The sequence below is a fragment of the Lontra canadensis genome, unplaced genomic scaffold (genome assembly GCF_010015895.1).
Source record: "Lontra canadensis isolate GAN:19392208 unplaced genomic scaffold, GSC_riverotter_1.0 scaffold51, whole genome shotgun sequence".
Lineage (NCBI taxonomy): Eukaryota > Metazoa > Chordata > Mammalia > Carnivora > Mustelidae > Lontra > Lontra canadensis.
This window is the reverse complement of record NW_022631045.1, coordinates 11,828,146-11,854,578: the sequence shown is the minus strand read 5'-3', so window position 1 is coordinate 11,854,578 and position 26,433 is coordinate 11,828,146. Positions and strand designations below refer to the sequence as shown.

The 26,433-nt window shown below is 38.2% G+C and overlaps 2 protein-coding genes across 10 annotated transcripts in view; one reads left to right on the top strand and one right to left on the bottom strand.

The window, feature by feature from the left end:
* RCBTB1 (RCC1 and BTB domain containing protein 1) overlaps positions 1-26,323 on the top strand; it is a 62,563-nt gene extending 36,240 nt beyond the window's left edge. For 6 of the 9 annotated variants that reach the window (XM_032874060.1, XM_032874062.1, XM_032874058.1 and 3 more), the window contains 4 exons: positions 2,762-2,888; positions 4,769-4,920; positions 5,444-5,574; positions 12,513-14,856. In XM_032874060.1, the coding sequence (XP_032729951.1) occupies positions 2,762-2,888; positions 4,769-4,920; positions 5,444-5,574; positions 12,513-12,653 (551 nt within the window). In that variant the 3' untranslated portion in view covers positions 12,654-14,856. Of the gene's footprint in view, positions 1-2,761; positions 2,889-4,768; positions 4,921-5,443; positions 5,575-5,787; positions 6,139-12,512; positions 14,857-26,310 lie in introns of those variants that run through there. The other 3 variants (XR_004384618.1, XR_004384619.1, XM_032874061.1) reach the window with 3 other exon arrangements.
* PHF11 (PHD finger protein 11) overlaps positions 22,995-26,433 on the bottom strand; it is a 31,726-nt gene continuing 28,287 nt past the window's right edge. Inside the window, exon 11 of the mRNA XM_032874070.1 lies at positions 22,995-23,864. Within this exon, the coding sequence (XP_032729961.1) occupies positions 23,683-23,864 (182 nt within the window). The 3' untranslated portion in view covers positions 22,995-23,682. The remainder of the gene's footprint in view (positions 23,865-26,433) is intronic.

The following is a 26,433-nucleotide window of genomic DNA, read 5'->3' as shown; positions in this document are numbered from 1 at the left end:
GTATTTTCATTTCCCTGAATGAAACGAAACCCTTGTGCCTGTTGTGCAGTCACTCCCCATTCTCCCTTCCCCTATCCCTGGCAGTCACATCTTTGCTTTTACTTTCTAAGGATTTACCTATTCTGGATATTTTCTATAAAGGGAATCATATGAGATGTGACCTTTTGGGTCTAGCTTCTTTTACTTAATGTTTTTGAGGCTCCCCCATGTTGTAATACACATTAGTTCTTCATTTGTATGGCTGGATGAAATTTCGTTGTACGTATAGACCAAACCTTGTTTTTCCGTGCATCTCTTGACGGATATTTGGATTGTTTCCACCTTCGGCTGTTGTGACTAGTGCTGTTAGAAATATTTGTGTGCAAATCTTGGTTTGAGTAACCTTGTGTCATCAGGTGTGTCAGACAGCTAGTGTGGCTGTCTCATCATTGGGTGACCTGTCTTTATGGGCATGGGAGCAAGAGTATGTTTGGAAAGAGTTAAGCTGCTACTCAATTTAAAGTGAAATAAGTTGAACATTTCCAGATTCTTTAATTATAATACAATATAGACTTTTTTTTTTTTTAAAGAGAGAGAATGTGTGGAGAGTGGGAAGGGCAGAGGGAGAGGGAGAGAGAAAATTTCAAGCAGACTCCATACCCAGCATGGAGCCAACATGGGTTCGATCTCGTGATCCTGAGATCATAACCAGAGCCAACATCAAGAGTCGGACGCTTAACTGATCAAGCCACCCAGGTCCACCTGCCATATTTTTTGCAGTGAATGTTGTGATTTGAAAAAATTAGTTTCCAAAATGGGACTGTTTGGCCATAATCACACATATGTGTAGCATGTACAGCCGAACACTGTGTCCGTCTTCAGAATCCTATGTGCTCCTTAACCTGGACCTGTTTATAAACGGCTTCTCCAGGTACTTGCCTCTCAGAATCCTAATCCTGAAAAGACATCCTTTTCAGAACAAAAGTTGTAACATTTTTTTAATGTTAAGTTTGGAAAAAGTACTTCTTTCCCATCTACCAAAAGTCAGAAAGTTTACCGCCTCAGCTGAGTGTTAGAAAGAGAGCAGCGGGTTAAGAAACACCTCTGAAGAATATTTTTTTTCTGAAAGGCAGTATTGTCCTTGTTGCTGAAAGCCAAGACGGGGAAAAGGGTTAGTCAGGCCTTAGGACTGATGCAGAAGTGGAGGCACCGATACAAAGCTACTTTGTGAGTGGGTGGGGTAGCATTCTCAATACCTGGATTCTGTGCCCATCTTAGTCATTTCCTTTCTTTTATTTCCCAGGGATCCAGGTTATAGGGTCAGGGAAAGCCTGATATTTGAGAGAGTGTCCACTTTCCTCCACAGCCAAGAGAGCTCTACATTGTGGGAGCCCAGGGGAGGGCTTAGACAAATGCCATTTCCTTGGGAGGTTCTGATAGTAAAGCTCATGGGTAAGCTTCTTTGTTAAGTTTCAGCCTTGGTTTTAGCAGATGTCCCTCCTCCAAGAGCAGCAGGCTGCTGCGAGAGCCCTTTTCTTATCCTAAGGGTGGTTGAAACCTGTTGCAGCACCTGCATTCATTGCCAGTGATCTCTGGAACTCTTTTTGTTTTCCTATTAGCCTTCTACTTGTTTTCCTTTGTCTGTGCATAGACCGCACAGGAAAGTGTTAACCTAATTTGTACAAGTGCCTTTACTTTTCTTCGTGAGGTCACCGTTCGACTTACAAATAATCATTGCAGCAGTTCTTACCAGGCAGTGTGATCAGCTTTTGGTAAAACTGTTCCCTTTGAGTATACATGGTTACTAACAGTTTACTCTGTTTTTAGATAGTAGGTAAGGATTATTGTTTGTACATTAATCTTTAGGATTAAGAGGGATGTTGAGATTCCACAAACCTAGGAAACAGGATTTCTTTGTATAAGAACACGACTGCATGGCGTTACCACTTCACTGCTAAAGTTCTTTCTTGGCACAACTTCAGTTGAATTTACTAGCTCCTTGAAACTACCCCAAAGCAGAGCAAAGATGTTCTTGGTGTTTCAGTCAGGGAAAATTGATAAATTTTTAGTCTGTGAAGAGAACAACCAAAGTTTTAAGTAAGTATTTATATAATCGTGGACTGCCTTTAACTTTTTATTCTTTTAAAAAATACGCATTTTAAAGATTCATTTAAGAGAAAGCAAGAGTGAGCACAAGCAGGGGAAGTGGGAGAGGGAGTCTGTTGTGGGGCTCAGTCCCAGAACCCTGAGATCATGACCTGAGCCAAAAGCAGATGCTTAACTGACTGAGCCACACAGGCAGCCCCAAAATATACGTTTTAAAATGTCTGACTTGGGGCACCTGGGTGGCTCAGTGGGTTAAAGCCTCTGCCTTCGGCCTGGGTCATGATACCGGAATCCGGGGATTGAGCCCCGCATGGGGCTCTCTGCTCCGTGGGGAGCCTGCTTCCTCCTCTCTCTCTCTGCCTGCCTCTCTGCCTACTTGTGATCTCTGTCTGTCAAATAAATAAATAAAATCTTAAAATAAATAAATAAATAAATAAAATGTCTGACTTGGTATGTAAGACTGGTAATTGGTTTTTCCAACTACTATTTTTGGTAGTTTAAAGACTCAAAGTACTTATTTTGATACAGTGAAATTGATTTGTCAAATAAGGCATGAACTCTTGAAAAAAATCTGATGGAATTATCTATCATGCTAATGGTTATTTTTTTGAAGTCTTTCATATCTCTAGCACGTTTCCTGAGCCTTTTGTATTAATAACGTGTTTGTTGCTTTCAGAGCATGAAGACTTTTTAACAGTTGCCGAATCACTGAAGAAAGAATTTGATAGTCCAGAAACTGCTGATCTGAAGTTTCGAATTGATGGGAAATATATCCATGTCCATAAGGCTGTTTTGAAAATCAGGTATTTTTGTGTGAACTTAGAGACATTAATAACCTTTTGTTGTTGCAATCTCCTTTTTTTTTGTTAGCCCACAAAATGGGGACTGATAAGGAATAGCCTTGGCAGTAGAGAGAAATGGTACAACTTAGTATTTTTGTGAATGGGATCCATGCATTACTGAAGAGTTTTGCATGTGTATGTGAGTATGCACTCCTGACTTTTTGAAAAGGCATGACGTGGTAATGTGAATATTTGTATTGTGTTGGCGTTTTTTTTCCTCTTTTTTTTTTGGAGAGATAGAGAGAGAGAGAGAGAGCATGCTCTGAGCCAGGGTGGGAAGAGGGGCGGAGGGAGAGGAAGAGAGAATCTCAAACTGGCTCCACCCTGGATGATGTGGTGCTTGATCCCATGACCCTAAGCCAAAATCCAGAGTCCGACTGAGCCGTTCAGGCTCACTGTCTGTATTGTGTTTTAAATGAAGATCTGGTGAATATTTATTTCCATTGACAAATTTACATGCTTAAAAAGATACAGAAGATTTTTAGTGAAAAGTGTGTTTATCTCCTTTTATACTTAAAGATTCCTTTTTCCTCAAGCAGAAAACTCACGGTCAGGAGTGGTGAACCTCTGACCCTGAGGGACATCTAATTCCCAATTACAGAAACGTCCTTTAGAGAGAGTAGATGATGACAGGATTGTATTTATTAATAACGGTTTGGACTCTTGGGCCCTGAGGCTGCCATTACTGAAAAAGAGGCACATGAAGTGAGACTGTTGGGAGTTACAGTGGCCATTTATAAGTCCCTTTTGAAATTTAGTTGAAAATCTTCTTACAAAATAACACATTTTAAGAAACCCAAAAGCCATATGTCAGTTATTATTGAGAGTAAATATCTGAACCAAAGTATTAACAGGTAAACTGGAAATGTTCCTTTCCATGAACCTGTGGTCAACCATCTGTTCCTTTCATTTAATTGTCGCATTTAATTTGTCATTCCTTGCCTAGACAACTGTTTCTCTTTACTTCTCAGATGAAGTAATGTCTTATGTAGGTGGAACCATTTTTAGTTGAGAATGGATTTTGAAAATATCTATGTTTATTTACACCATATCTCATTTTAAAAGTATTTGAAAAGGTGACTTTTTAAACCTGAAGTAAATGACATACTTAAGAAAACCCAGTATTTAGAAATCAGTTCCTCATACAGGTGGCTTTTTCCATGCAAATACAACATAAAAAGACCCACTGAAGTTTTTTTTTAAATCTGTGACTCTCCCAGTGAATGTATTTTGTGAGTAAGTTGGTAACAGGCTTGGGAAGATTGAAAGGGAGCAGGTCAAAGCAGAAGAACAAAATAGGACTAATGGCTATTTTGAAGATGTGTCAGAAAAGAAGGAAATTTATCATGTAAGGTAATGGGATAATAATCAGCCTAAATGTAATCCAGTTAGCATTTAAAACCATTTTAAGGATATGTTGATTACACAAAAATTAAAAACCAAATAAATTACTTGAATGATACTGATATACAGTCAAAGATTTGAACTATCATTTCTGAATTTCTTTTAATTTCATTGTTTAAAATATATTTCTCTATAATACTTTTAAGAAAAACACATGAACAGAATACTTGATCTGAATGAGGTCTGCCACATGGAGACAGTGGAACACTGGAAGTGCTAGGTACTTACTTCTAGGCTCCATTTCTAATTCGTAGTATTTGATAGTTCTCATCGAACAATGAAAGTGGAAATATGCAGATGATGAATGTGAAAGCCTTTGCTAGCTGCAAATCCGTGATCCTGGGGTGTGTGGGCCCAAGGATAGGAATAGTTAAGGAGGCCTGTAATACTTACCTGACCGCAGCAACTTCATAGGTAGTTTTCTGTGTTCTGTTTAGGTGTGAGCACTTTCGGTCCATGTTCCAGTCTTACTGGAATGAGGATATGAAGGAGGTGATAGAAATAGACCAGTTTTCTTACCCAGTGTACCGTGCCTTTCTCCAGTACCTCTACACAGACACAGTGGACCTGCCGCCGGAAGATGCTATAGGTACCTCAGCCTGCGGGACAGGCCAAGCCACGTGGTCACACAACTCTCTTGTTGTGTTCTTACAGTGCTGAAGTGTAAAAAGTGTCAGGTTGACTGGTTTTTAGACAACATTTGAAGATAAATGTCTTTAAAAATAGTGTTGTATAGTAATGATGGATAATAATTATGGATACATTTATTTATGACCATGGACTTATTTTCATCTATTAATACTGAAATATACAGTGCTAATGAAATAACATCTCATCTCAGAAGTAAAATGAGGGGTTAATTCTATTTATTCCCCTTCCTTTGTACTGTAGAAGAAGATGCATAAAGTGAGTGTAGGAGAGGTCTGTTTCGGGGTGGGGGAGGTAGGGAGTGAAAAAGAGGGTTTATTTAATAAAATTTAGAGTGTTATTCACTAAGAAACTTCTGTTGATTTATCCACATAACTCTTTTCACCAAAATAAATTATGTATGTTTATAAATGATGGGAAATTATAATAAAATTAATTAAACCTTCCATACTTTTTGCTTTTAGGTCTTTTGGACTTGGCTACATCTTACTGTGAAAACCGACTGAGAAAGCTTTGTCAGCACATTATCAAACGTGGAATTACAGTGGAGAATGCCTTTTCACTGTTCTCTGCTGCAGTCAGATATGATGCAGAGGTAACATAAAATAAAAAACAGAAACCACCTCCTCCAACTCCCCATGGCCTGCCCCCCTGCTTTTCTTGCATGAGACAAGGAAAAGGAGTAATTTCACTTCTATTTAGGGAATCCATGAACTGACTGATCCCTAAAAAATGAAAGCTGGCCTTCCTTGTTTGTTCTGTGTTCATAGTTTCAAAAATGGCTGTTCTTCTTTCATTTTTAACTAAGAAAAGAAACTAACTGAAGTCCAAGCAGCTCTACTGTGGGTCGAAATAGAAAGTGTCCTACCCAGTTGGACTGACGCCATATTGTAGTTTCGGGGGTTTCTCAAGGTCAGCATATATATTTTTTTCAAAACCCACTTTGCTATCTCCCTAACTCTACCCTGTTGTTAGCCAAAGATGCTGTATGATTCGTATCTGTGTATGCTCTGAAATTCTATTTTTGTCTAATTATAACTCATTCATGTGTGAAGAACTCAGTCTGGGCTCTTTTTGTTTGTGTGTTTGGTTGTGAATAGTTGATTTTGCACTGGATTGAATTCTTAATCTAGGATTCATGGATCTCTAGAGAATCTCTGAATGAACGGGCTTTGGGGAGTCTGAAATTTGCGTTTAGTGTGTTTTCTCGAAGTTAAGAACCAAAGTGTATCAGATTGTAAGCTGCTCATAGGCAGAAACTGGTCTTATTCACCTCTGTACCCTGTAGTGCCTGGCACATAGTAGGCACTGGGTAATAAATGTTTGTGGAACTGAATGAATATGGTACTACCTGAAGGGTGCATTAAGGATAATTAGTGAACTTAAGGCTGGTCTGGTTGGTTTTATAAATTTACAGAGAATAAAAGGTAGAGAGCAGTAGGCTGAGAGTTCAAGATGTCCAGTTAAAGCATACACTTTAGTGACCTTCTTAGAGGTATTTTGTCATCATTTGACAAGGCAGAGAACCTGGTATCAGGATTTGCCAAACACCCGCAGAGGTCTGTAACCTTGGCCTTGGCAGTGGGGTGGAAGACAGATTTCATCTTTATCACACTTAGGGGTCAGAATGCACCATTACATCTTGTATTTTCAAAATGTGTCCTATTTTTATTTGAGATTATTATTATAAATATTTAATAAGTTCAAATAGCTGACTAGGTGTGTGGTCTGGCAACAGATGGTATGATGATCAAAGTAAATTATGTCTATAGGAAATGGAAGTATAGATTTTTTTCTACCTTTTCTGTGATACCATGAACTTCTTTATTGAAAAGTGCTATTTCTTTGGGTTACATTCTACCCAGTGATATAATTTTAAATTGGTTGATGCCTGTTCTGTCCACTTTTTAATTGACTTTAACATCTTCTCTGTGTCTCTCCCCTACTCCTTCACAGCTAATGAGTTCCTTATTCCTGGGATTAGGATAGTGCTAACTGAAGCCAGTTAGAACCATCTGGGCAGAGGCAAACATCTCAGCTCTAGGTACTAGAAATTTCTTTCTCACTAAGCTAAAACCTACCCCCAAAAGTCACAGAAAAACACCTTGTGCCGCTTCTACCCATGCCAGCTGGAAATTTTTTTTTTTTTTAAGATTTTTATCTATTTATTTGACAGACAAAGATCACAAGTAGGCAGAGAGGCAGGCAGAGAGAGAGGAGGAAGCAGGCTCCCCGCCAACCAGAGAGCCTGATGCGGGACTTGATCCCAGGACCCTGGGATATTGACCCGAGCCGAAGGCAGAGGCTCTAACCCGCTGAGCCACCTAGGTGCCCCTGGAAATTTTTTTTATTACTAGTTTTTGTTTTTCTCATACTAAGTATAGACACATGAAATACTGTCCCTTCTTTGAGACTGAAAATATATGTGATTCCCTAGAGTCTGTCACAGTATGGGTATTTGGTTTGGCACTCAAGAGTGTATGTTGATTGGGCACCTGGGTGGCTCAGTCAGTTAAGCTGCTGCCTTTGGCTCAGGTCACGAATCCATTGTCCTGGGACTGCATTGGGCTCTTTGCTCAGTGGGAAGCCTGTTTCTCTCTCTGCCTCTGCCTGCCACTCTGCCTGCTTGTGCTCTCTTTCTCTCTGATAAATGGAAAAAAAAAAAAAAAAGAGTATGTTGAATTAAACGAATGAACAAATATATTTGAAATACCTCACCTCAAAGGTGTACTTTTTAGAAAACGAAAAAAAAAAAAAACCCTAACCCCACAAATATTATATATTCAATGTAGAAAAATTAGAAAATAGAAGACAAAAAAGAGAGAGAATCACCTCTTTCTTTCTAGGCTATTTTTTTTTTTTTTTAAGATTCTTATAGGAGTTCTGTAATTGACTAATATACTTTTACATTATATTTCCTTAATGGTGTAGAATGTAGTAAGTAAATCAAGTGTTTCTTTTTCTTTCTTTTTTTTTTTTTTTAAGACTGTATTTATTTATTTGACAGAGACACAGTGAGAGAGGGAACACAAGCAGCGGGAGTGGGAGAGGGAAAAACAGGCTCCCCATTGAGCAGGGAGCCCGATGTGGGGCTGATCCCAGGACTCTGGGATCATGACCTGAGCCAAAAGTAAATACTTAATGACTAAGCCACCCAGGAACCCCAAATGAAGTGTTTAGAATATAAAAATAAAACCCACTCACTTTGTTTATTAGTTGATGGGAAGCTTCTATATTAAGTCAGTTTGGAAATTAACTGCCAGAAAATTGACTTTCAGAAGCTCCATTTGAGACCAGGTGACTTTTCCTTCATTCTGTGGTTCAGATGCTAGGAAGATGGAGACCACATGCTTCTCCTATTTTTTTCTCTTTTCTGTAAGTTCCTGCAGTTCCTCTGTACCCCATTTGACAAGATAATGTCTAAGCAAATATACACACATAAAAGCAACAAAAATGTATTGACTCAGTAGTTAGGAAGATTTTTTTTAAAGTAAGCTGCTTGTTGTGGAGCTGTCACATTGTGAGTGCATTGTCAAACTTTCTCCAAGTTTTAGCTGAGGAACGACTTCGCACAGGAGCACTTCCATATTCCTTTAGTACAAACCCAAATGAACATTGCCATCAAGGGAGAAGATGTGAATGAAACACTGTATCGAGATAGTTCTATAGCTCATTACACGAATTTTGAAATGTTTCTATTTATACCGTCTTCAGGAGATTTTTGTTTTCTGTTTATATTTGAACATTAGGAAAAATAGTTAGGAACAAGAGTACAGCACTTTCCAGAAAATGCTACTTGATGAGCAACTTACATCCTAAGATTTTGCTATTGTTGGGAAGTCGTAAAAATAAGGCCAGGAATCTAATTCCAAAATTGGTTTGGGATATTGGTATTGAAAAGTTTTGTGCTAAAGGCTGATGGTCAGCATTTTTTTCTTTCTGAAATTAAAAGTTTTCCATCATCAGTAGACTGTAAAATATTTTTTGGTTAGTGAGACAAAGAACCTTTCTATATTTTGTCGTATGTAGTAAGACATTTAAGTACATTCTAAAAAAACCAAACCAAAGACCCCTTTAATCTGGAATATTTTGTACCTGATCTGTCTTATAAAATACTGAACTTACAGTTTTAGAGTTTTGTTACTACTTTAACAACAAGTTTGGACAGAAGTAGTTGTGGTTCACAGTCTTGCCATCTGGAATGTGTCTCAAGGTTGGCTTGTGACCCATACACAACCTGTCTCACCCCGACCAATTGGCCTTCAATAAAATTCTTAGCATTCAGTTATTTTAGCTTTGGGGAATTTAGGACTGGTTAAGTTCTTTTAGGCTGCAGTAGCATTTTTAAAAATGGGGATATTAAGACCATCAACGGTCCGTGTTTTACTTTGTTACCAAAGAAAATCTGTGGGAAGGAAAAACAAGTTATTTTCAGAATATAAAAATTATTGGAATAATTTTAAGAATTTGGAATGAATTTATAAATTATTTCAGAATAGCAATATATTTTGAGCTTTCTTGCTGATTACAACAAATCTAGTATTTTATCTGATTTGCCTTAGAACCACTTTATAATAATTTCACCATAAAATGTCGTAAGAAAGGTAAATACCAAGAATATCGTTTTAGAGCCCCTGATTTTGCACCCTTTCCCACTTCTGTATTCCATGGGCCTTAGGAAGATGCTCCAATCTGTTATGAACTTTTTTTTTTTTTTAAAGATTTTATTTATTTATTTGACAGACACAGCAAGAGGGAACACAACCAGGGGGAGTGGGAGAGGAAGAAGCAGGCTTCCTGCTGAGCAGGGAGCCTGATGTGGGGCTCCATTCCAGGACCCTGGGATCATGGCCTGAGCCACCCAGGTGCACCCCTGTTATGAACTTTTTTCATCTACTGGTCAGGTGATGCCTTCTTGTTCTTCTTGGAAATGTTTTATATAAAGCCCAGCACTCTTGTTATAGTTACCTTATTAGTTGGGTAGGAGTTGAATTTTCTTTTTTGGGTATTGAAGATGTGATCATTTGCAGAATGAGCAAACAGATTATGTAGGTTCTTCAAATATTTAAGAACTAATCAGAAAAATATCTCATTTACACCTCAAAGATAAGCTGGCGCAGAGCATTGGCTGCTGAGTGAATTGCGTTGCTATGTCTCTCTGCTTCATGCAAATGAACTTGCAAACAGTTTCTCTTTCCAAGTGCATTCAGGACTTCCTTTTCCATAGAACTGCCTTAAGCAGGATTTAGCCGTTAAATGACAATTACTTATTTCAATAACCCAGATTTAGATAATTTTCAGGGTTCTCTAGTTCAACTTTCAGTGTTTGAAACTGCAGAACATTTTTTGAATACTGAGTTATCGAACCAATTCAAACTAGTTGGAGGAGAAGGGAAGGCAGTTTGATAGAGCTAGTTTCACAAATGTATGAAGTGATTTGTAATTAGAGACACCCTTTGTATATCTGTACTGCATAAAAGTTCTTAAAGTTTATACCCAAGATCATCTCTGTATAATTAGTAAGCTGGGTAAACTCATTTTTTCACTTGTACTCAAAAGAGCTTGAATTCCAGATTTGTAGACACGGAACTGATAAGGTTTTACAATGCCAGAATTTAGTGCCGTCTTCTTTGAATTCTTCAAATTCTTCTTTGAATTGAAATTATGTGATTAAAAGTTAATATTTAAAGATCCTCATCTGATACATTGCATGGTTTGAAGAACTTTCTGTGCTTATGACTTGTTATTTCTTCCTAAATTATGTGTAGAAAAACTAGTTTTCTGTTTTTGATAAATAAGATTAAAATGACTTTTATCTCCTTGTGGAATATAATTAATTTAGTCCCTAAAGCTGTTTCTTAATCACTGGGTTGTAATACCAGGAGTAGGGCTTTTTCTTTAATAGTAATGTGAGAGGGAATGTTTTATATAGTTTAACATTTTATTTTATTATAATACACAGAACATTTACCTGTACTTCAGCCCACAGGGACTCTCTTATTAAAAAGTGCTGTTGCAAAGATAGTGCTGATATTTTATTTATTTATTAAGATTTTATTTATTTATTTGACAGAGATCACAAGCAGGCAGAGAGGCAGGCAGAGAGAGGAGGAAGCAGGCTCCCTGCCGAGCAGAGAGCCCGAAGCGATGCGGGGCTCGATCCCAGGACCCTGAGATCATGACCTGAGCCGAAGGCAGAGGCTTTAACCCACTGAGCCACCCAGGCGCCCCAGTGCTGATATTTTAAATGCATTGTGAATTATCTAGAAAACAAAACTCTGGCAGCAGCTGACTGATACACATAGAGGTGGTTTATCTCTTCCTGGTGATATGACTGATGGGAACCTCATTCAGGGACTCTTAAAAGAAGGAAGCATTTGTTTGCAGGGCTCTGCACTGAGAGAGTAGAAAGGGATGTGGCTGTGTTTGTGTGTTTGTGTGTGCCCTTCCCTTACCTGCCTGAAATTCCTCATTTGACAGTATCTGGAAACTTGAAACCAAGACACTGCAGTTTAAATGTCGAGATCCTGGTTTGATAGAACCCCGAGTATTGACTGACCTTCAGTGTAGCTTGCAAAGTTAAAAAAAAAAATCAAGGTATTTGTGATAAGTGCTTTCAGTGTGATTTGCTGTTATATATTTAGACTTTGTATACATTCCAGTGCCTAACTGATTTAGTAAATATATGTTCTAGTGTTTAAAGGAACAAACATAGTAGCCATTTTGCTGCGGATGAAAGACTGTATTATCATTGGTGCAAATAGGTTTTTAAGTTGTTCCGGTTTGCCACTCGTGTGTATTACTTTCCTTCTGAGTGTCAGTAGCTGGTTACTTCATTCATCTGACTGAAAACTCCAGTCTCTGAATATTCTTCTCCGGATTGACCATCTGAGAAATTAGTTTGCTGGGAATTGTAGTGTATTATTCCTTATGGCTTTAAGAATGACGGCATTTTATCTAGGAGAGCATAAAAATGGATTTAAGGTCTTTGGAGTTTTTTTCTTTTTTAATGTGTCTCTTGAAGTCATCTCTTTATCACTTTTTTGTTTCTTAAAATCTTCTTTAAGCTGTCTTAATTCTTTTTTCCAGACTTCTTGACTGTGGTAAAACATGATGGACTGAAGTTGCTTTCAGCTTTGTTTTTAATTATTATTGAAGAATAATTGGCCGGCATTATTGTACTAGTTTTAGGTGTATGCTTTCAACTTCTCAGGATGAAGTCTGCGTGGGACGAGACTGTGTGGTAGCCTTGCAGAAGCTGTTCCCCCATAGATTGTGTGAATGGGTGTGTGTTTTGAAGAGTCAGACTTGAGGTAGTGGAATTACTGCTTTCACTATGTTTTGGCTAAGTAGTGTGTGCTTTTCTGATACCTATCTATGGTCACTTGTTTGCTTAGTTTGAGGTTTCTGGCCTCAAATATCTTTTTTAGAGGAGGGTGAAAGATTTGGGATGAGGGTTTGGATAGAAGTAATTTGATCAAAGTTAATAAAAAAAGGCCTCTTCTTGTTTTTATTTTTGTTGTGTGTGTCCAGGATTTAGAAGAATTCTGCTTTAAGTTTTGCATCAATCATTTGACAGAAGTTACACAGACTGCAGCATTTTGGCAAATGGATGGCCCTCTGCTAAAGGAATTCATTGCTAAAGCCAGTAAATGTGGAGCCTTTAAGAACTGAAGCCCAAGGCTGCTGGGTTTTGTGAGTGCCCGGGGGTATGGGCGATGGTGCATCCTTTATGCTCTGCGGGTGATGTAATTTTGCAGGTAAAAAACCCATCAGGTGTTTTGTTTTTTTTTTTTTCTCCCATTTCTGAGACACAGTTCTCTGTGTAGGAATATATGAAGGATGTACAGCTTTCCTGAACCCGTTTTGAACAACTCTTGTTTCCAGATATGTAGATTTTAAATGTGACCTTAATTTGGCTGGAATGTTGTAAAGGGGTGAAAGTTCAGCTGGTTGTTTTTTTGTTTTGTTTCTGATTAGAGGAACTTTTGTACTTGGGAAGGGGAAATCTGTGGTAATTCTTCTGTTTCACATATTGACAACACTTTGACACCAGGAATTGGGACAGTCTGTGAATTGTGGGATAGTCATAGAGGCCCCACCGTGAATTAAAGATGCTGACTTTGGGGCTCATTGAAATGCTGCAATAGTTGCTATTTCAGTAGCCATACTGTGAGGCATAGTTAAGATAGTTTGAGGCTTTTGTATTTGCACTACTGAGGACCTTTTTTAATTTCATGGTGTTTCAAAATAGTAATCCGTTTAATCTGCATTAAACCTATTGAGATGCTGATCATGTAAAGATAAACTTCTAGGCCAAGACTTCTCTGAAGACTTAAGCACAGAAAGAGTAGTAATTTAGGACTACCTGTGAAAACTTGATCATGAAAGAAATTTTGTTTGGACACAGGTCAATATTTTATAAATTAGAATCTCCACTACTATCCAACAGTGTTTTGTTGTATTAAGACAAAGTCCGAGAACTGAAGTTAAAATTGCTCCCCCATCATTTCCCCTGTAAAATGCTCATCATAAGAGGAAAGTAATGGCATGCTCCTATACTCTGGCCTTCCTAAATCATGGCAGTTAGATCATCAGGTCTGCTACATCAGACTCAGAAGTGGTTCTTAAAACCACCTTTCTGGCAGGACTTCTTGGAATTTGTTTTAGCTCTTTTATCCAGGCCGAGTATCACACATTCGCTTATTTGTAATCTCAGTGGCTTTCATTTTAGACTTCTTCAGCTTTTATGTGTTAGGTATAATATTTAACACAATTTAACTTCAAAAAAGGATCAAAATTATGGTTTTCCTGAAAAGATCCTACTTAAAAGGGTCTCTCAATTTGGTTTTGTTTTTGGTTTGGTTTTGGTCTGCTTATGAAACGTGATTTTGGGAGGAAGAGTGTTCAGCTCTGGGTTTTATCATGTGTGTCCATTGAGCTTGCTGTGAGAACAAAGCTTTGTTCTGCTCTCTGGCCCATGGACTCATTTCCATTTGCGGGCGTGCCCTAGTGAACTCTTTCCTGCTTGGAAGTTCCCTCATCCGAACTTGGAGCCTAAATACATTTTTAGAGCCGAATTAACAGGAGAGGGAAGATATGCTGCAGCCGCTATCTTTAGCAATGTTTCGTTGTGGGGGTGGGGGTTGGGTGGGAGTGAGGGCTCAAAGGTAGTTCACTGATAAGTGAGATAACTACAAGCCTAGCAGTCCCAGTTTCCTTTTCTTGACCAAGTCGCAGGTGATTGAAGTCCAATCAATTATTAGATTAGAATTAGTTCTGCAACATGATAGAATTTTTCTTACTAGGTTGATAAATGCACATTAATTTGATTATTAGCTATGATGGGTAGTGTTTGTAACAATCACTGTTCTGTAGGCTTATGATCTGGACAAACGAGAACTTCAGTATGTTTACTATTGCTCTTACTTGAAAAAAGAATTAAAAAAAAAGCACAAATTAAAGTAGTAGATAAATTTCCGTAGATTGTTCACTCATTCAACAAATATTTACTGAAGTTCCTTATATAGGTGAAGAACCACTTCTCATAGTAGATTACTGAGTAATTTGTATGAGTATGTATGTAGTGAAGAAAATGGGAATAAGTCCTTTGAAAAGTACTTGAGCATCATTTTTTTTAATACACTCTTATTTTTCTACTTGGTTTTATTGTTAATTGTAGCAGGAAATGAAAACTGTTCTTTGAATTCTTTTTTCATCTGATGTAATAATGAAAGCCAAAGTATTCATATTTCTTAAGATAGCCCTAAATGTCATCTTGAAATTCTTACTGGAACAATGTTTGATACTCTAGTATATAGGCTGTATTTATGTAATGTTTAGAATGACATGTTAATAAATAATCTGTTAAGACATATGTGTAGGGTTGTTTTTCCCCCTCAAAAATCAGTAACGTGCAGCCTTAAAAAGGAAGGAAGTTCTCCCGTGGTGCAGCCAGGACGAACCTTGAGGACATTATGCCGAGTGAAGTATGCCAGTCACAGGAGGACAGATACTGAATGGCCCAGCTATGGGAGGTAACGAAAACAGTGGCCAGATTCTCTGAGACAGAAAGCAGAGCACTAGTTGCCAGTTTGGAGGTAGGAGAGGGGACTTGAAGAGTCAATGTTTAATGGACACAGAGTTTCAGTTTTGCAAGATGTAGAGAGTTCTGGAGGTAGATGGTGGTGATGACCACCCAGTAGGGTGAATGTGCTTCATGCTGCTGAGTTGTGTACTTGAACATGGTTAGCATGGTAAATTTCATGTTACCTGTTTTTTGCCACTAATCAGTACTGTGATTCTTAGCAAGTGTTAAGCTAAAAATAGGTACCACAATGAATATGTCACCTGTTTCTCAATTGTGTCCTCTCCCCCCAGAGAAATCCTATAGTTTTATTCCCACTGAAAGATAATACAATTGAACTGTCATAGCAGAAAAATGTATTTGGATCTTGTACTTATAAGTGAAGGGAGGGACATAGTCCGTTTTCAAGGAACATACATGTTATTAGGAGAGAGGAGAGAGAAGTTTAGGAATTAACACAAAAACATATTTATAAGCAACTTTTTATAATAGGTAGTGAGAGAAAATAGGTTAATATGAAAAGCAGCTGCTCCAAAGGTAATGTTTGTGCAGGGTGGGGAAAGATAAAATGTCCTTCTTGCTCATTCCAAAATAGCAGGCAAGTGGCACAAGCAAAAGCTTGGAGGTGGGGGCTGATGAGCCTTCCAGAACTTATCCTAAGCTAGTTGTTTAGAATGGAGAACATAAGCCAGGGCCCATTAGAAGGAAACGTGGGCAAGGAGGGTGTGTGTGTGTGTCTCTACATTTATTTCCTATGGTGCCAGAAACTGTGCCCTGTTTTTCACTTATTTTCTTTTTCAGTGCCCACAAGGCAGGCAGGTAGATTGATTAATGTGATGGAAGTTTTTCAGTAGGAAGTGCCATAGCAAGTACAAACCTGGCTCTGTTTCGATAGTTTCCTAAATATTTGCCTACTTGATGACCGTCAAACACACATTGCTCCATTGTGCCAAGTTACCTACCATGGTAGAATGACAGATTAAAGTTGAAGGTAAAGTGAGGGACACAGATTTTCTTTTAAGTGACGTTAAAACTCAGGTAAGCTTTGCTCTAAGATGTACCATCAGGGGAGGAAGTCCAAGTTACAATAATCAGCTAGACCAGGAGAATATTCAGTGCATCTGAATGGATTCTTGGCGTCTGGTTTTACTTCTAGAATTCTTTTTTTGTGGTAAAACATACATAAATTTACTGTTTTAACCATTTTTAAATGTACGGTTCAGTGTTTTTTTTTAAAAACTGAAGTATAATTGACGTTAATCAGGTTTTCAACAAGTGATTTGACAGTTACGTGCATTTTGAAATGCTCACTGTGATAAATGTAGTTTCCATCTATTATCATGCAGTAATTACAATACTATTGACTGTATTCCCTCTGCTGTACTCGTGATCCCCGTAACTTATTTTATAACTGGAAATTTATACCTCTTAATCCTCAACACCTGTTTCGCTTGTCTCCCACCCCCTCTCCCCTCTGGCAACCATTAATTTGTTCTCCATGAGGCTCTTTCTCTTTTCTGTTATTGTTTGTTCGTTTTTGTTTTTTAGTTTCCACATATAAGTGAAATGATATGGTATTTCTCTTTCTCTGACTTATTCCACCTAACATAATACCCTCTAGGTCCATCCATGTTGTTGCAAATGACAAGGTTTCATTCTTTTTTATGGCTGAGTAATATTCCCCTCTGTGTGTGTGTGTGTGTGTGTGTGTGCGCGCGTGCACCCACGCTTTTGCGTGTGTGCATGTGTGTGCGTGCGCTTGATCAGATATAATACATGTATGTATTATATCTGATTTGTCCATTTATCTGTTGATGGATACTTAGGTTACCTTCATAGCTCAGGTATTGTAAATAATGCTGCAATAAGCATAGGGTGCATACATCTTTTGAAATTAGTGTTTTAGTTTTCCTTGGGTAAATTGCCAGTAGTGGAATTACTGGATTGTATGGTACTTTTATTTTTAGTTGTTGGAGGGACCTCCATCCTGTTTTCCACAGTGGCTGCACCCATTTACATGCCCGCCAGCAGTTCCTGAGGATTCCTTTTCCTCCACCTCCTCGCCAGCACTTGGCTCGCTGTTGTCTTTTGGACACTAGCCCTGCTGGCAGGTGAGAGGTGATACCGCGTTGTGATTCTGATTTGCATTTCCCGGATGCTGAGTCATGTTGAGCATCTCTTCATGTGTCTGTTGGCCATCTGGATGTCTTCTTTGGAAAGTGTCTATGCAGGTCCTCTGCCCATTTTTCCATCAGATTATTTGTCTTTTTGGTGTTATTTGGATATTAACCCCTTATCAGAGATATCATTTGCAAATATCTTCTTCCATTCAGTTGCTTGCTTTTTCAGGTTGCTGATGATTTCCTTTGCAGGACAAAAGCTTCTTAGTTTGATGTAGTCCCATTAGTTTATTTTTGCTTTTGTTTCCCTTCCCTGAGGAGACACAGCCAGAAAAATAATGTCCCAGAGATTACTATGTTCTTTTCTAGTTTTATGGCTCCTGGTTTCACATTTAGGACTTTTATCCATTTTAAGTTTATTTTTATGTATGTTGTGAGAAAGTGGCCCAGTTTTATTCTTTGTAAGGTTTTCCCAACATCATTTTTGAAGAGCCTGTCTTTTTCCACATTATATTTTTGCCTCCTTTGTTGTAGATTGGCAGACCATAGGGCATGGGTTTATTTCTGGGCTGTCAGTTCCATTCCATTGTGTTTGTGCCAGTACTGTTTGAATATGGTGACTCTGTAGTATAGTTTGAAATACTGGTTTGTGCTACCTCCAGCTTTGTTGTTCTTCCTCAAGATTGCTTTGGCTACTTGGGGTCTTTTGTGGTTCCATACACATTTTAGAGTTGTTTGTTCTAGTTCTGTGAAAGATACTATTAGTATTTTGAGTGGGATTGCATTAAATCTGTAGATTGCTGGGACGCCTGGGTGGCTCAGTCGGTTAAACCACTGCCTTCGGCTCAGGTCATGATCCCAGGGTCCTGGGATGGAGTCCCACATCAGTCTCCTTGTCCATCAGGGAGCCTGCTTTCTCTCTCTGCCTCTGCCTGCGACTCTGCCTACTTGTGCTCTTTCTGACAATAAATAAATAAAAAATCTTAAAAAAAAATCTGTAGATTGCTTTGGATAGTATGGATATTTTAACAATATTTATTCTTCCAATGCATGAGCATGGTATATCTTGCCATTTATTTGTGTTGTCTTTGATTTCTTCATCAGTGTCTTAATAGTTTTTAGAGTATAGGTCTTCAACCTCTTTTGTTAAATATAGTCCTAAGTATCTTATTCTTTATTATGCAGTTGTAAATGTTATTATTTTCTTAATTTCCCTTCCTGCTCTTTTGTTACTAAGTATATAGAAATGCAGCAGATTTCTGTATACTGTTTTTTACCTCCCACAACTTTACAGAATTCATTTATTCTAATATTTTTTGGTGGGGTCTTTAGGGTTTTCTCTGTATAGTGCCATGTCATCTGCAAATGGTGATAGTTTTACTTCCTCCTCACCAACTTAGACATTTTTTAAATTTTTAAAAAATCTGATTGCTATGGCAAGGATTTCTAGTGCTATGTTGAATAATGGTCATGAGTGAACATCCTTGTATTGTTCCTGATCTTAGGGGAAAGCTTTTAGTTTTTCATCTGAGTAGGATGTTAGCTGTGGGTTTGTCCTATATGACCTCTATAATATTGAAGTATGTTACCTCTGTACCCACTTTGTTAAGAATTTTTATCATGAGTGGATGTTGAATTTTGTCAGATGCTTTTTTTAGATCTTTTGAATGATTTTATCTTTGATTTTGGTAATATATAGCATGCTGATTAATTTGCATATATTGAACCATCCTTGCGTCCCTGGAATAAATTCCACTGGTTGTGGTGAATGATCCTTTTCATGTATTTTTAAATTTGGTTTGCTAATGTTTTATTTGCATCTACATTTATCAGAGATACTGGCTTATACTTTTCTCATGGCATTCTTGTCTGATTTTAGTATTAGGGTAATGCTGGCCTTATAAAATGAGTTTGGAAGCATTCCTTCCTCTGTTTTTTTTGTTTGTTTTGTTTTGTTTTTGTTTTTGTTTTTGTTTTGACTAGTTTAAAGAGTGTTATTACCTCTTTTTTAAATGTTTGGTAGAATTTACCTGTGAATCAGCTTGGCTCTGAACTTTTATTGGCTGGTAATTTGTTGATTGCTGATTCAATTTCATTACTATTAATTGGCGTGTTCAGATTTTCTATTTCTTTCTCATTCAGTCTGGTAAGATTTTATGTTTCTAGGAATTTATCCATTTTGTCTAGTTTGTCTGTTGTTGGCATGTCATTTTTTGTAGAAATCTCATTTTTTAAAATTTGTTATTTGTAACTTGTCCTTTCATTTATGATTTTGAGTCTTTTTTTCTTGATGAGTCAGCTAAAGCTTTATTAGTTTTGTTTGCTTTTCAAAGAACCAGCTCTTAGTCTCATCGATCTTTTGGTTTTTTTTCTCTATTTCATTTATTTCTGCTCTGATCTTTATTATTTTCTTTCTTTTGCTAAGTTTGGACTTCGTTCTTCTTTTTCTGGCTCTGTTAGATGTAGGGTTAAATTGTTTGAGATTTTTCTTGTTTCTTGAGGTAGGCCCGTATTGCTATAAATGTCCCTCTTAGAAGTGCTTTTTTTGTGTCCCAAAGACTTTGAATTGTTGTGTTTCCATTTTCATTTGTCTCCAGGTATTTTTTTCTAGTTGATTTTTATGTTGACCCATTGGATGTTTAGTAACATGTTATTTAGCCATGTTTGTGTTTCATCCACTTCTCTTGTAATTGATTTCTGGTTTCATATGGTTGGATAGACAGTTGATATAATTTCAGTCTTCTTAAATTTATGAAGACTTGTTTTGTGGCCTATTATGTGATCTTGAACGTGTATTCTGTAGTTTTCCATGGACTGTTCTATATCTCTTAAGTCCATCTGGTTTCATATATCATTTGAAGCCATGGTTTCCTTACTGATTTACTGTCTCAGTGATCCATTGATATAAGTAGGGTGTTAAAACCCTCTACTGTTATTGCCATACTATCAACTTTTCCCTTTATGTCTGTTAATATTTGCTTTATATGTTTAGGTACTCCTGTGTTAGGTATATAAATACTTGTTACATCCTCTGATAGGAATGATCAATTTATCCTTATGTAATGACCTTTCTTGGTCTCTTGTTAGTCTTTGTTTTAAAGTCCATTTTATTTTTTTAATTTTTTAATAAACATATAATGTATTATTAGCCCCAGGGGTATAGGTCTGTGAATTGCCAGGTTTACACAGTTCACAGCACTCACCATAGCACATACCCTTCCCAGTGTCCATAACCCCACCACCCTCTCCCTAGCCCCCTCCCCGCCGGCAACCCTCAGTTTGTTTTGTGAGATTAAGAGTCTCTTAGGGTTTGTCTCCCTCCCAATCCTATCTTGTTTCATTTATTCTTTTCCTACCCCCCAAGCCCCCCACGTTGCATCTCTACTTCCTCATATCAGGGAGATCAAATGATAGTTGTCTTTCTCTGATTGGGTTTGTCCTATATGACCTCTATAATATTGAAGTATTGCTGGGTTAAGCATAATACCCTCTAGTTCCATCCACGTCATCACAAATGACAAGATTTCATTTCTTTTGATGGCTGCATAGTATTCCATTGTGTATATACACCACATCTTCTTTATCCATTCATCTGTTGATGGACATCTAGGCTCTTTTCATAGTTTGGCTATTGTGGACATTGCTGCTATAAACATTTGGGTGCACGTGCCCCTTCGGATCACTACGTTTGTGTCTTTAGGGTAAATACCCAGTAGAGCTATTGCTGGGTCATAGGATAGCTCTATTTTCAGCTTTTTGAGGAACCTCCATGCTGTTTTCCAGAGTGGCTGTACCAGCTTGCATTCCCACCAACAGTGTAGGAGGGTTCCCCTTTCTCCGCATCCTTGCCAGCATCTGTCATTTCCTGAAAGTATTTTATTTGATATGAGTATACCTACCCTCATTTTTTCCCCCAGTTTCATTTGTAATGTGTATATTCTCCTGTCCCATCACTCTCTGTGTCTTTAGACCTGAAGTGAGTCTTCTGTAGGCAGCTAATAAATTGACCTTTTTTTTAATCCATTCACTCAATATCTTTTGATTGAAGCATTTAGTGCATTTACATTTAAAGTAGTTATTGATAGGTATGTACTCACTGCCATTTTGTTAATTGTTTTCTAGGTTTTGTAGTTCTGTTTCTTCTTCTCTTGCTCTTTTCCCTTGTGGTTTCTTTAGTGTCATGCTTAGATTCCAGTTTCTTTACTTTTTTGTATTAATTATGGGTTTTTGGTTTGTGTCTGATTGCCATGGGGTTCATATGTAACATCCTGTGTGTATAGCAGTCTATATTTGGTTGCTGCTCAAATTCAAACACATTATAAAAGCATATTAAATTTTTATTACCTCTTCCATGTTTTATATATGTTGTATTTTGCATGTTTTTATTTTGTGTATCCCTTGATAATTTTTGTATATATAATCGAACCTCCTTACTAGTTTGTAAGTGAACACCCCACTGGATGTGGCAGTGCAGGTGCCTATGGGCAGGTGGGTTGGATGGGCTGGCTTTTCAGGGGAAAACAGGGACAGGCAAAAACGTGGAGCTAGCAAGATAGATGGAGAGTGTCAGAAATGGCTCCCTAGAGAGCCAGAGTGGGGGGCAAGAAAAATAGCACTGGCCACACTTTCATTCCAGAGAACAAAGGTCTGCAGATCCCTGCCCCTCTGGCATACATCCTGAAGTTAATCAGTAAATCTTTACCTATGTATGCCAAGCGCTTTTCAAACTCCTGCACCTGTGCTCTGCCTTCGGCCATTATTTAGCATGCTGGCTATTTAAGGGCGGAGACATCATTTCCTATAGCTCTTTAGCTCCCCGAGTCAGCTGCACTGGTTTTTAAAACTCCCAGAATGAAGTCCTGATGATTTCAAAGCCAGATGTTTTAGGAACCTGCCTTCACAATGTGGATCCCTCCCCCAGGGCCCAGGATACCCAGCGTAGGGCTGGATACCCTCACTCCTTTGTGCCCATGATGTCCCTACCATTTGTGGAGAGTCCCACCTGGGGTTTAGGTCCCGATTGTGTCTGTACCCCTCCTCATGTGGCCTTCTCTCCAGGTCTAGCTGTGGAAGGCCTGTTCTGCCGGTTGTCAGAGTGGGTTGCAGTATGTGTAGTTGTTGCCTCACTGCAGGGGAAGGAGGTGAGTTTGGGACCTTTTCTGCCCACCATCTTCTGGGTCATCCTGTAGATTCTTAAATGCCCAGGTAATTCTGATGTGCAGCTGAATTTAGAAACCACTCGATTGAGATTTTGTCCCTCAGGTCATTATGATTTCAGCTAGGGTTGCCATTAAAACAGGAATGGGCGTGTTCTTTTTCACCTCTACCATATTCCTTCAGTGGGTATTTTTTAAGTACTGTTATATTCTAGACACCGAAATATAGCATTATTGTGAATCTTAGAGTACTGTGATAAATCAGAAATGTGAATGTGAGGTTTTCAGGGATCACACATGGTGGTTGTACATAAAAATCCAATCGTATATTGTTAGGTTGAGAAAAAAATTTTAAGATTTTGTTTATTTTAGAGAGAGAGCGGGGAGAAGGACAAGCAGACTCTGCATGATGTGGGGCTCCATCTCACAACTCTGATGACATGACCCAAGCTGAAACCAGGAGTCGGCTACTTAACTAATTGAGCCACCCTGGTACCCCTGGTTTTTCATTCTTGCATATTTCCACTGATGTTCAAAGCGTTGTTATAAATTTAAATGTTTATTTTGAAGATGATATATGCCTATGTAGTGATAGTGGCTGAAAATAAATTTAAAAAGCAGACTTCATGATGAGCAGTAAATTTGATACAAATGGAGTAAAAATATTCAAATTTATTATATCTGTCATTATAAACTGGAACTAGTCTCAAAGGATAAGAACAGTTTATGCATTTATTCAACATTTATTGAGCATGCTAGGTGCTGGGAATGTATTGGGAATAACACACAGGAATAGTGAGTTTTTGCCCTCAGGGTACGATAATGGAGAGATACAAGATACAGTGGGTTACACTGGGAAGTGAAGGGAAGGAAAAGTACTCCAATGGAATGATATAATGGTATAATGAGATCTGCAGGAGAAACAGGCAGAGAAAGGTAAAAGCAGTTAAGGCTTCACAGCAAGATGAGCAAAAGCCCTGGGGAGCCTATATTCCAGGAGCACCTTGTGTGTTACTAGAATCAACGTTGATCACTGGAGTGGGGGAACAGAGGAGGGGATTGAGGGGGGTGAGGATACACCAGCACGAAGCTGCCAGAGGATTTTCAGTGCAGAGGGAGGGAGATGGGAGGTATGATCCAGTTTACTCAAGCAGAATCTCAGAAACATTTTACTGGAGAGCAGAAGTGAGATGATAAGAGGCAGGATCAAATGAAATGTTGATCAGCAAGGACAGGTAAGAGTTGATGAGGACTGAAGAGAGACAAGAGAGGCTTAGTTCTAAAGATGTGTGGCTTCCACAGGTCAGGCCTTCAGTTTGCAGCCTGCTTGCAACTGAGCCTCATTCCTGGTTTAGGGAATGGTAATCCTTAGAAGACACAGAAGATACTGAAGTAGAACTTGACTTCACTTCTCTATCTTCTTGAAGAAAGTACATGGTTTTGTTTAAGTCCTGAAGTACCTCAATCTCTTCCTTCAGTTGCTGCTGCCTTTCTTCAAATTGATGGATTTTTTTCTGTATTGCTATGATAAAAAAAAAAAAAAAGAAATTTCAGGTTAGTATACTGTTTTATAAACAATGTACTGTTTTTAGCCTCTTTCACTTGCAAGTGCGTAATACACACTTTGTGCCCCAAATGAAAAGAATCTAGGGCCTTGTGAGCAGGAACTGGTTCTTTTATACCTTTGCTTCCTCTTCGAATTCAGGACAGAATTCTAGTTTTTATCACATAAAGCCACTCAGTACATCTTTAGAGCTTGAGACCCCTTTGTATATATTTGAGAACTCAGAAGCAGAAACTGTATAACTTTCATGCTACACATTACCCATTTGTTGAGAGATAATAAGTGGAAAGAGCACGTGATGAGAATATCAAGATAAGGGCAAATCTTTCATAAAAATGCATCCAATTTTTAATGTTACATGAAAGCTTTTGGTTTTGTTTAGAAATAGGAAGGCCTTTACGGTGGAAACTTAGGAAGAAGATACTTTAATTAGGCTTTAAAAATAAGAGTATTACTCAGTGACAGTGTCATTTTTTGAAAACTTCAAGGTTGAAGAATACCAAAACACACATACAAGCTTTCTCTAGAATACCTGTAGTTAACTGTCTGGAACGTTAGAACTGAGCAACATTAAACTAAGTAAGAGTCTGTATCAGTAGGGATGTCAAGTTAGGTCTTTTAGAAGTTGGTTCTAATGCAATTTCAAATAGTGTCTCCTCCTGGTGCCCCACTCCCCCCAAGTACTACACTGTAACGTATATCCTCCCAACTAACCCATACATGTAGTGGAAACGTGAATTATATATGAAAGAAAAGTAACAGAGATGAAAGTCCCCTACAAAATAAGGCTTTTTAGAAAAAGATTTTAAGGGCTGCTTTTTTTCTTTATCTTTTTTTTTTTTTTAAACTTATAATGTATTATTTGTTTCAGGGGTACAGGTCTGTGAATCATCAGGCTTACACAATTCATAGCACTCACCATAGCACTTACCCTCCCCAATGTCCATCACCTAACCACCCTATCCCTCTCACCCCCTTCAGTTTGTTTCCTGAGATTAAGCGTCTCTTCCACTTTGTTTCCCTCTCCTGGTGCCATCTTGTTTCATTTTTCCCCTCCCTTCCCCCCACAATCCCCCACCCTGCCTCTCAAATTGCTCCTATCAGAGAGAGAATACGGTAATTATCTTTCTCTGATTGACTTATTTCACTCAGCATAATACCCTGTAGTTCCATCCCCATCGTTGCAAATGGAAGATTTCTTTTTTTTGATGATTGCATAGTATTCCATTGTATATATACACCACATCTTCTTTATCCACTCATCTGTTGATGGACATCTAGGCTCTTTCCATAGTTTGGCTATTGTGGACATTGCTGCTATAAACTTTCAAGTGCACATGCCCCTTTGGATCACTATATTTGTATCTTTAGGGTAAATACCCAGTAGTGCGATTGCTGGGTCATAGGGTAGCTCTATTTTCAACTTTTTGAGGAACCTCCATGCTGTTTTCCAGAGTGGCTGTACCAGCTTGCATTCCCACCAACAGTGTAGGAGGGTTCCCCTTTCTCCGCATCCTCTCCAACATCTGCCATTTCCTGATCTGTCGTTAATTTTAGCCATTCTGACTGGTATGAGGTGGTATCTCACTGTGGTTTGATTTTTATTTTCCTGATGCCAGGTGATATTGAGCACTTTTTCATGTGTCTGTTGGCCATTTGGATGTCTTCTTTGCAAAAATGTCTGTTCATGTCCTCTGCCCATTTCTTGATTGGATTATTTGTTCTTTGGGTGTTGAGTTTGATAAGTTCTTTATAGATTTTAGACACTAGCCCTTTATCTGATATGTTATTTGCAAATATCTTCTCCTATTCTGTGGGTTGTCTTTTGGTTTTGTTCACTGTTTCCTTTGCTGTGCAGAAGCTTGTTATTTTGATGAAGTCCCAATGATTCATATTTGCCCTTGCTTCCCTTGCCTTTGGTGATGTTTCTAGGAAGAAGTTGCTGCAACTGAGGTTGAAGAGGTTGCTGCCTGTGTTCTCCTCAAGGATTTTGATGGGATTCCTGTCTCAAATTGAGGTCTTTCATCCATTTTGAGTCTATTTTTGTGTGTGGTGTAAGGAAATGGTCCAGTTTCATTCTTCTGCATGTGGCTGTCCAGTTTTCCCAAAACCATTTGTTGAAGATACGTTTTTCCATTGGACATTCTTTCCTGCTTTGTTGAAGATTAGTTGACCATAGAGTTGAGGGTCCATTTCTAGGCTCTCTATTCTGTTTCATTGATCTATGTGTCCGTTTTTGTGCCAGTACCATACCGTCTTGATGATTATAGCTTTGTAATAGAGCTTGAAGTCTGGAATTGTTATGCCACAAACTTTTCAACATTCTTCTGGCTATTTGGGATCTTTTCTGGTTCCATATAAATTTTAGGATTATTTTTTCCATTCCTTTGAAAAAAGTTGATAGTATTTTGATAGGGATTACATTAAATGTGCAGATTGCTCTAGGGAGCATAGATATTTTCACAGTATTTGTTCTTCCAATCCACAAGCATGGAATGTTTTTCCAGTTCTTTGTGTCTTCCTCAAT